General features: G+C 42.3%; 1 protein-coding gene across 1 annotated transcript; it reads right to left on the reverse strand.

Moving 5' to 3' along the window:
- Positions 1 to 4,311: 4,311 nt before the first annotated feature.
- On the reverse strand, positions 4,312 to 10,835 carry mettl3 (methyltransferase like 3). The gene is made up of 11 exons (XM_049567766.1): positions 10,617 to 10,835; positions 9,569 to 9,756; positions 8,996 to 9,448; positions 8,700 to 8,875; positions 7,863 to 8,076; positions 7,585 to 7,772; positions 5,720 to 5,758; positions 5,516 to 5,624; positions 5,246 to 5,311; positions 5,055 to 5,167; positions 4,312 to 4,958 (listed from the first exon to the last, which is right to left on the reverse strand). The coding sequence occupies exons 1-11, from the start codon at positions 10,717 to 10,719 to the stop codon at positions 4,844 to 4,846; spliced, it is 1,764 nt and encodes a 587-aa protein (XP_049423723.1). The 5' UTR covers positions 10,720 to 10,835; the 3' UTR covers positions 4,312 to 4,843.
- Positions 10,836 to 10,866: the final 31 nt, after the last annotated feature.

Raw genomic sequence — 10,866 nt, forward strand, 5'->3', positions numbered from 1 at the left:
TGGCTGTTTTGCATCTCTCCGTGGCTGTTCGTATCTGTTTGTTGTTGTTCTGCATTTCTTTGTTAATGTTTTGCATCTCTTTGTAATCATTTTGTGTCTCTTTGTAGTTGTTTTGCATGCCTTGGTAGTTGTTTTTGTAGTTGTTTTCTATCTCTTTGTGGCTGTTTTGCATCTCTTTGTAGTTGTTTTGAATCATCTTGTGGTCTTTAAGCAAATCCTGTTAGTCATTTTACATCTTTTGTAGTTTTTGGCATCTCTTTGTGGTTGTTTTGCAATTCTTTATGGTTGATTTGAATCGATTTGTGGTCTTATTGCATCTATTTGTTGTCCTTTACAGTCTTTTTGTAGCCATATTTGGTGTCCTTATAGTTGTTTCGCGTATCATTTTAGTTGTTTAGTGTCTCTTTGTAGTTGTTTTGCATCCCTTACAGATCATTTTGCATCTCTTCGTGGCTCTTTTGCATTTCTTTGTAAATGTTTTGCATCTATTTGCAATCATTTTGCATCTCTTTGTAGTTGTTTATGTAGTTGTTTTCCATCTTGTTGTGGTTGTTTTGTGTCCTTGTTGTCTTTTTTTATCTCTTTGTAGTTGTTTGCATATCTCTATAGTTGTTCGTATCTGTTTGTTGCTGTTTCGCATTTCTTTGTTAATGTTTTGCATCTCTTTGTAATCATTTTGCGTCTCTTTGTAGTTGTTTTACATCCCTTAGTAGTTGTTTTTGTAGTTGTTTTCTATCTCTTTGTGGATGTTTTGCATCTCTTTGTAGTCGTTTTGAATCTCTTTGTAGCTGTTTTGCGTCTCTTTGTAGTTGTTTTGAATCTCTTTGTGGTCGTTCTGTGTCTCTTCCTGGTGATTTTAATGTCTCTATAGCTGATTTATTGTCTTTGTTGTCGTCTCTTTTCAGTAAATTTGCATGTTTTTTGTGGTCGTTTTGCATCTCCATCTAATTGTTTTGTGTCTCTTTGTAGTTTTTTTGACTATTTGTGGTTGTTTTGCATTTTTTTGTGGTTGTATTGTAACTCTGTGGTCGTCTTGCCACTGCCTGCTGATGTGTGACCAGGTAAAGGTTATACTTAAGGTTCGGTAACTTGCAGCAGAGACACTAAAGCTACACAACTCTTCTTTTACCTCAAAGAACAATTATGATAGAAACAGCTGAGATCCATCACCTCCCTCTGCTCCATTTCACCTGACCCATTTCTTAACCCGATTAGACTAAAATAAATACCCCTTTTTTCACTCTAAGTAAACACTGCTCAGTGCTGGCGTGTGGCCCTGACTTTATCTTATCACTCAGAGGTGCCACAGATACTGCAGAGGGCAGCCCTCTACAGTGAATTTCACTGATGTGTTGCTCAATAACTCAGATGTACAGTACCTGCAGCGTTAGATCAAAGATCAGGAGCGTAATTCAGGGTCCAGAAACGCCTCAGTGGAGAACACTATTGCAGGCGAGAGCACAAAGTTTTTTAATTCTTAAAATGAAAACAATGGTTGAAATATGCACCTGTCCGCCTGTTAGTCATAACATCGACCTCTATGTAACCTGGAGAGGGTTTATAACTCCTCTGGCGGCCGTAGCCCATTGACGTGCTTTTCCAGGATTAGGCGGCGTAGAGGATGATGCTGGCGCTGTAAATACTGACTTGACTGGCTGGTTGCTGGGACACTGTGCCGTCCGGTCACATTGTCAGCTTATGTTAGGATATCATGTCGCTGAAGTGCAGGGTCATAATTCCATTAAACTGTGACCTGGTGATGAGACAAGGAGCTGTCAGCAGGCACTCGGACACGCTGGAACTGTGATAAGGCAGCTTAATGGAAGCTTAGAGAAGTGAGCATCCTGGAAGAAGTTGTGTTTAACAAATGTTTAACATCATGTTTGAGAGGAAGCTGTAGTTTAGGATGGATTTGCCTCTGTTTTGTCAGTTTCAAAGGGAAACCTCGGCATTAAAGCGGCTGTAATTTCAGTTTTTGGTTCATATTTTTGCTGATTTTTATGTCTCTGCTCCCTCCTCTCTCTTTACAGACATCTGTGCCATGGGTGTGAAGATGCTGCAGTGTTTTCCTTTCTACAGACGCTGCAAAGAGCGGTGCAAGAGCAGGCAGTGCCCTCCCGCGGCAGGTGACGAGCAGCTACAGCCCGAATAAATAGCCATTTCATGACGAAACACTCCGATAAAGCCTGACTTTCTATCTCTCTCTTCCTCAGTTCCCATTGAGGAGATGAAGCCCCGCCTGTGCTCGACGACATCCTCGGGCAGCGAAAGCGAAGGAGCGGGAAGCCTGAGTCGGGGCTCCCAGATATACTTCTCCACCAAGGCCAGGCTGTCTTTTAGACACCAGCTGGACAGCAACATCAACGCAGTGGACGCCACCTACTGAGGAGGACGAGGGGCTGAAGAGGAGATAAATGGACTCCTGTGTTTAAAAGTTTCCCGTTGCCCATTCATGCTTGGACGCTGCGGTGCGGACTGTTAGCTGAGCGAGTGCATCTATCGCCACCTCTAGATGTGATCGACAATAGTTGTGCACGACCACTTGTTTACAGAATTCACAACCAAAAAGTGCATTACTTTTTTTTTATTGTTTCCTTTGTTATTTCTTTTTTTTTTTTTGACAACCTTTGTGTGGGGGAAAAAAGCAGATTCTTGAATTTGTTGTTGAGTTTCGGTTTCACAAAGCAGGATGAGGGAGTTCACTGTTCAAGTATCAGGTTTCTCACACCTTCTTAAACATCAAATTCACTTTTCAAGGTCTTTCCAGGCCCAATTTCCTCAAATTCAAGGACCCTACATGGCGTTTACCTCAACCACTCATGCACGCATGTGACTGTCACACTTTCTCCGGCTATGACCTAAAAAAGTCCAATCAAAATTTGTGATCATGAACTACTGCTCTCTCTAAAGCCAGAAACCAGAGAAGGAAGTCTCGAACTAGTGATGTCATAGGGATAAAGTCTGGAGATGCTTCATAGACAGTGAATAGGAGACTGATTTTGTGGCGTTCTCAGTTCTGGAACGGCAAATGTCGCCATATGCTCAGAACATTCACCAGGGTGCTCTCAGCGTCACCTAGAACAGTGGTTCCCAACTGGTGGGTCATGGCAAATAGCAAACTAGCATGAAGACACGTCCAAACTTAAGTATGACATTGAATATATTATACTGTGGGACCTCGAACTAATGACGAACAAGAAATTTGGACCCCATGGATGGACCAGTTGGGAACAACTGATTGAGAGCATCCTACCCAATTCATTGTCTATGTCCGAAATTCCGTACGATCATGATATTTAGTAGGCCGAACCAGTATGTGAGCTTCTTTTAGCATGGTACGAAACTTTAGTATGTGGATTGCATACTACTTCCTGTTAAATATAACAATATGTTAACACTGCACGCTACACCAGCATAAATATCCTACAATGCAACGTTAAAGACAGCAATGTTCGTCTGAAAGAGACGGACTTGATGGGAGAAACCTTGACCCATGCTTACGAACATTTTGGGGACAGGAAATTGGCGACGCAGATGTTGAGGTGTAGAAACTGTCGATTATTTTTTTGGGCACGCCAGATCACCATGGTTACGCATCTCCAACCTGCAAATTGGTTCTCAGGAAGCAAGTAATTACAGCTCAGTGGTATTAATTTACACAAACGTATGTTGAACGAGAGTGCTACATGTTGGGTGTGTAGTGCGCATAATGCTATTTCAGATGCAGTGATTGTCTGTGAGGCAGCTCCAGACGTGTGACATCACAAATTAGAGATTTTGCACTCGATATTGAATTACGCTGACCGATATTTTTGGGCTGTCTCAGACCATTGGATTACGATGCATTAATTTTAAAAATGGATGTGATTACCTTTCAAGTAAAAATAAGAAATAATAAGCACCTACATTTCTATTCTTGTATAAATTATATAAATTTAAGCACTTTCAATGACCCTCGTTTATTAATGTCTACTTTACAACACTTTTAAGGCCTTGTTTTGTCTTCAAATTCACAAACTTTCAAGGACCAGTGGGATCCCTGAAGTATAATGGTGAATGTCTTCATCCAGACCTCTTGAAAATCATGTTTCTAAACCGACTGTTGAAGTTTCTCATATCCAGAACATTTTTACTTTCTGATCCTGCTGATGTGACAAGACAATGAAAGGAAACAGAGGAGGACGCTCAGCAGCTGTTCCTCTTTTTGCCTCTAGTTAGTTCCTCTTTTGAGAGCGTTCAGTAAACTGAGCTGCACAGCAAGACATATTTCTCTTAGGTATTGTGTCAGTCATGTTTGGCTTCAGCTCACTCTGGCTAACTATTTTTCTCTCATATTTTTGTAATTAAAAAAAAACTCCTGGTTGCATTTGATATTGAAATGTATTTACTTTCTTTCTTTTTTTTTTAATAACAAACCTTCAGGATGAACATGGTTCTGTATTTGCCGACGATGAACACTTGTGAATGTTAAGTGCTGATGATCCCAAGTGACTGTGAAAACCTGCTGGAATTTCAAAATTCAATGTTCGTCCTTTGATGCAAAAATCATTACCATGTCTTCAAATCTACAGTATGTCAAAAGAAAAGTATCTTTATTCTTTACTAACAAAATAACAACTAAAAAATGTACATTTAAAAACGTCTCCTGTGTTTTTGTTGTTGGTGAATGTGAAGTTTCGCAGCATTAAATGTGATGATTACACACAGTGATGTACAGAAAGCATTGCTCCAAAAGTGACTGACATTATTTTTCACGTCGCAACAACGTTTATTTAAGAAATTAGTTCACTGGTATAAAAAAAACAAAAACAGTCTATAGACAAACTCCAAACTAGTGACCTCATCACTGCATGTTTTTGGGTTTGGAGATGACGCCGTCGGGGTAGCGACTCTTAAATCGAGCCACGACGTCGGGATCCAGGAGATGAATGCCATCCAGCTGGTTTCCAAGAGTTACCCTACACATGGAGAAGGAAAAAGATCAGTCATTCAGGACATGTAAATAAAATACGCAGAGGAGTTGGTCTTGAAACAAAAGCGAGATGGTGTGTTACCAGTTGGGCTGGACGTTGTGGGGACGACCGAAGAGCTCGATCTTCCTGGTGCCGGGTGAGAGTCTCTCGATCATGCCGTAGATCTCGTCTGGTTTGTGACTGGTGGAGCGGACCTGGAAGAGAGCATTTCAGATGAAGAGATGGAGTATATATAATATCTGAGACAACCTTTTTCAAGCACAATAGTTTACCTCGGCTACAATGACGTCGCAGTCCAAACCTCTGTTGAATCCCTGAGGGTTCCCCTTTACACCCACCTGAAGAAAACAAATTGTTGTTTCACATGTTAGACGGTTGTCCGACACGCCTTTGCAGGCACGTTGACAAAGAATGAGCCTGTAGCAGCTCAGCACCTTGCTTCAAAACATCCTATAGCTATGAGTGGCCTTTTAAACTCCCAAAAATGAATGAACAAAGAGAAGAAACTCCTGGAGGCAAGATATGTAATAAGACAAACATACCAGACAGTGCTCCTTCCCGTGGTTCAGCCAATGGCCCGTCCTTCCTGTGCGGATGATTCTCTGAAGCTGGTTCGTTTTCACCCAAATGATTTCATCCACTCGATCATAGCTGACAGACGAAAGTAATACATAAATATAAGAGCAGCAAGTATTTTAGAAATCAAATGGTGCCCTACAAACTGATGACTTGATGGAAAGACTCACCCCCAGAGACTGAGACACTCTCTGCCCAGCTCCATGGCCCTGTGAGAAGAGACGTTGGGCAGATGATGAGTTTGACACAGCTACATCTGAATGTGCAGAACGAGGACCCTGCCCGCTCTTATAAATGTATTCCAACCTGCATAAAAATGTCTCTGGACTAAGTATTGTTAGATATCATGAATCCCACTAGTACTGCTTAAATGGTAAGTTCAGTAATTTTCAACCTGGTTCCTATTTCCCATCTTTTTGTGTCTATATGTCTGATGGGAGCGACAGTTTTTGAAACCGGTCCAGTATTGAGCGAGAGTGGTGGGGCCACTCGGAGCAATCCAATGTGCACCGTGAATTTATGTGCGCTAGAGGTGTTTGTTTTTGTCACTGACAGGCTCAGATTGTTGTTGTAAGTGTCTGACAACATTATGAAAGGATCCCTACAGAGATAGACCTTTTTGTTAAAGACTAAGATCCTTTTTGTTTAAACAGAAACAACCCTGAAATCGCTGTTGTCAAACTCACCAGACTCCATTTAGAAAAACAGTAATTTTAGAGTGTACAGAGGCAGCGTATTTTCACATCGAGCTGGGTGAATGAAAGGTTTATTTCAACCAAACCAGAGTTGATGGTTACTGGAACAGTGGAAAGATGAACCAAGATGGTTTTGTGAGTTTTATTTTGTTTCTGTTGACTCTGAATGAAGTGTGTTTCACAAAGATAAAATCACTGATTTTTTTAAATGAAGTCTGGTGGGTCTGAAGACGGTAAATTTGGGGCCGTGTCTATTTAAACAAAAAGGATCTTACTGTAAGAGCCACTTCAGCACATATTGATATTTGGGGAGAATTTCTGTGTTGATATGACATATCATTTTGGTTCTGACGATATTTAAGTTTACACAACAGTTTCTGTATATTTTGAATAGTGTATGGTAGTGGACTATACTAAGGTCATGTTTATATTTACTTTATTTATGAGGCAGAATACAGGCACAAGTTATTTGGTGCCGTAAGGCAGTTTAGACGCATGACAGTCGGAGATTGTGGACAACGTTGCGCGTTAAAGTCGACCTCATGTTTGTGTTGATTTGGATCATATACGTTTTTGACCGTGTTGAAGTATGATAACGGGTAATACATAAGCATATATAGAAACAGGACATTGAGTTGGTAGTGGACCATGCAAGATGTAATCTTGGAAGGACATGGCCTGCCATTTTTTTCTCTTTTTATTTGTACTCTCAATGAACCTGCCTCATGTGAGTACTGTGGATCTTCAGATAAGGAACAGAAACACAAGTCAAAACCGAGACACCTCACAAACTAAGTGGTTTAGTAAATTTGGTATGTTGACTACATTTACTATTTAACAAATAGTTGTTACCATTAGTCACTTAGACACAACCGAGTAAGCTCCAACTTTTTAGAGGGAAAAACTTTAAGGTGGGTAATAAAGTGCAGCTCGTCTGTGAGGCTGTCACTTCAAAACAAATAAGAGAAAACTGTACAGTATTTTTTCATTTTTCAAATGTATTATTCAGATTTTGATCTTTGGTTCCAGATACATTTACTGCAGACGTCTATATTTTGTTTAGGGTTGTTTGAAAGCAATCAGTGACCATTAAACTCCAGAAACCAGGTAAGTCAGTGTTTAGTTCAAGGACATCTTGACATTGTAGGAAATCAAGTCACATAAGGATACATGGCTGTTGACCTGTTAAAATCTATCCTGTTGTGAGATGGTCTAATGACGTACTAGGCTTCCCAACAATATCACTGCTGGATGTGCATTTAATAGCCTTTCTAAACACACAAAAAACAAACCTCGAAACAGAGAAACGTTCACTTGCCAAACCGGACTGTTGTAGTTACCTGCCGGTGACCCAGAGGAAGAGGAAGCCGTCATCTTGCAGGATGGGGATGTTGAGTTTTCTCATCTCGTCATCAGTCAGCGTACCATAGGGCAGCTCCATGTGGATGTCCCACGGAGGGTCGGCCATCACCACAGCAAACTTACCGAGGATGGACACGTCCAAGTAGCGGATATCACAGCAGATCCACTGCAGGGAAAAACACCACCTCTGTCACTCTCATAACCTGCCCAAAATATTCCTACCCATCTCTCCTCAGCGCTCCTCTCTCCTCCTCACCTGCGAGGGGAACAGTTTACCCACGTTGCTGTCGGCGTCCCCTGCGCAGAGGCCGAGCTCCGTGGTCCCGGCCTGGGGCCCCAGCAGGCTCCCCTCGGCCTCTGGAGGGCTGTCGATCTCATAGTGGACGTATTTGCAGGTGTCCATGTGGAAGCAGGTGTTGAGGAAGGAGCAGTCGCCGAGGCTTTCGTCTGTGTGCTTGTTGATGATGCGACTGAACGAGAAAATGTGTCACAGAGTAAACATTTTAATGAGATGTCATTTTATTTTAAACAAAAAGGATCTTTCTCTTTTAAACAAAGGTCTATCTCTGTAGGGATCCTTTCTATAATGTTGTCAGACCATCATTAGAATGAGGACAACCTCCACTATTACATATATGTGAGATGAAAAACCTGAAAAAGACACATTATGTCTTTAAATTTGATTAAAATGAAACAGCTGTTGCAACAGTGAGGCCTTTCTAAGTTTGAAATGTCGACCTATATTTACATTAAAACCAGAACTTTGTCAGGCTGTGGTGTTTCTGATCGGAGCAGTATTCTATTACCTTGAGTATAGTGACCCCTTCAGGCCAAAGCAAGTATTTTTCTTCTTTAAGGAATATTTTAGGGCATTTTATACCTTTATTTGATGGTTAATAGCAGAAAAGATGACAGGAAAAGACAGGAAATACAAATGAGGAATGAGATGCAACAATATTCTGCAAACAAGGGCCAGTGCAGTTCATAGTTGGAGCCCCCAGTGTCTTGTTTAAAGTTTAAAAATACTAAAGAAAGATCTCGTGTGTGGTGGCATGAATACAGACAAGAAAAAAGTATGCAGAGGAACACTGACCGGAAGTGTAACTTGGTGCACGGCTGTGGCGTGTCACCGGAGCGTATACACTCCTCTTTGGTCCCGTGGTCGCAGAACTCTTGGACTTGAGCTCGGCCGCGAGACCGGAACTTTTCCACGATGGACTGCTCCTTAGCTGTGCTGGCATTAAGCAGCTCCAGAATCTCTCGGCTCACCTGGGAACAATAAATAACATCACATCTGTACTCACACCTCCAAATTATCCTGCTTCTTCTTTGTGTGGATGAAAATGTACCTGGTTCTGAGATATTAGTCGATCTCCTCGACCTTCCTACCTTCTTGCTCTGCTGCTCTTTAGTGGACTGTTGGTTCAGGAGGCTCTCGATCTCCATGTCCAAATGGGATGACTGGCTTTTACTACTCCTGCCCTTCTTGTCAGCCCCGCTCCCTGATGCAGAAGGCCCCGCCAGCTGAGTGGAGGAAGCCGGCGTCAGAGAGGTGAAGGACGAGTGCGGAGGAGAGGCAGAGCTCTGAAGTGAGGGCGGGAAGCCTGGAGCTCTTTTGTGGTGTGTTGGATCTTCTGCTTTTCTCTTGACTCCAGCCCGTTGGGCTCCAGCCCCGGTCCCGATCATGGCCCATAGTTTTGTGTGGTCCACTGCTACCACGACCGAAGGGGAGGAAGTGGTAGAAGAAGAGGCTGATGTGGGCTGCCGCACTTCGATGAGTTCCTGAGCAGAGAATTTGAGCAGCAGACTCTGGATGCACCCATGACTGACAGCTGTTTCAGACTGATACAAACAGAAAGAAAAAGTTTTTAATATGACACAAACAAGCTCAATGTGACATATTTTAACTTGCTCCATATGCCAAAAGTATTTCCGTGCTTAGACACCACGACAAAGACTCACACTGAGTTCATTTGTGATGGCGAGGGAGTCCGTTGGCAGCGACAGACTCAGATCAGACAGATACGCCAGCAGCCTCTTCTCTAGCTCCGGGTCTGGTGGTTTCTCCGTCTCCTCCTGTGAGGAGAGCGGAGCTGACGGAGCCGGGCTGTCACTCCTGGCCGTGGGACCCTCCGTGCTGCTTCCACCGTCTGAGCGAGAGGAGAGAACAGAGTTAACACCCTTGTTTGGAAAAAGGTTTTTAAGCTTAAAAAATGAATTAGTGTCGTCAATGTTTTGCATAACTTAACAGTCAGACACTCTGCGTCGTTTTCAATCGTTACACTTATAATTCACCCCCACAGTTACTATTTATATATCAGTTATTCAGGCAGTGTTACCTTGAATTGCTGATGAAGACTTTGTTTTTATTTGGATGTGAGGTTGTGCTCAGAGAAAGACGAGCCCAAAAACTACAGATAATGGAAGTATCAAAAAAAGAAAGGTCTCCCCTTTGAAAATAGATAAACACATGTACACGGTATGATATGACGGTATACCTTGAAACAGGTATAGCACGGTATTGATATATCAATATATTGCCCAGCTCTACTCAATTAATAAAAGACACTACCACCAGTTTAATCGATACTTGAAATGATCAGTTTAAGTACAGTCCTGTCGTTACACATTATAATTATCAAACATCAAGAAAAATACTTAAACTTTTGAGGAATTCGCCACAAAAACAAACTGTTTTCTTATCTTGTTTTGTCTCAAACATGGTTTCCTTTGGAGCAGCGTTAGTAGCCACTTACAGGATAAAAGAATACTTGTGCTGCAGCCAATTAATCATTTAACTTCTTAACAAAAGGTTTAAAGTTTGACAGCAAAACATTTGCAGCTAAGAGCAGATTTAAAGACACCACTGTGACTTCAGGAGACAACTGGCGATATCTTATAGACTCTATATTTGACTTATTAATTGGTTAAATACGCAATGGATTATTCAATAACAAACACAGTGGTTATTTGGTGCCCTGCTGGTACCCGCTCTCCGGTGTGAACGTACCCGCGGACAGTTGTGCGGGGTCCTTCCGCCGCCGCTGCAGCCTCTCCCGCAGAGAGTCCAGCTGCTTCTTGTGCGCCTGGATGTTGCTCCATGTGTCCGACATGACGAGCTGGGGTCAACGCCAACACAACACCGACACCGGGGACACGGTACAACGTTTAGACAACAGTTGAACACTGTCCGCCTTGTTTGGGAGCGAAAGATGTATGGTCCGTGATGTTAAAGCGTCCGACGGGCATCTTGAGTGAGA

The sequence above is a fragment of the Epinephelus fuscoguttatus genome, linkage group LG23, assembly GCF_011397635.1.
Source record: "Epinephelus fuscoguttatus linkage group LG23, E.fuscoguttatus.final_Chr_v1".
NCBI classification, from domain to species: Eukaryota; Metazoa; Chordata; class Actinopteri; order Perciformes; family Serranidae; genus Epinephelus; species Epinephelus fuscoguttatus.

Bases quoted from the DNA above. Each gene is read 5' to 3' on its own strand.
- mettl3 (XM_049567766.1), bottom strand. From the start codon at position 10,719: ATGTCGGACACATGGAGCAACATCCAGGCGCACAAGAAGCAGCTGGAC. The intron at 9,757-10,616 runs GTACGTTCACAC...CCTCTCGCTCAG, and splicing joins CCCCGCACAACTGTCCGCGG to ACGGTGGAAGCAGCACGGAG. The intron at 5,312-5,515 runs GTATGTTTGTCT...TGTTTTCTTCAG, and splicing joins ACGGGAAGGAGCACTGTCTG to GTGGGTGTAAAGGGGAACCC.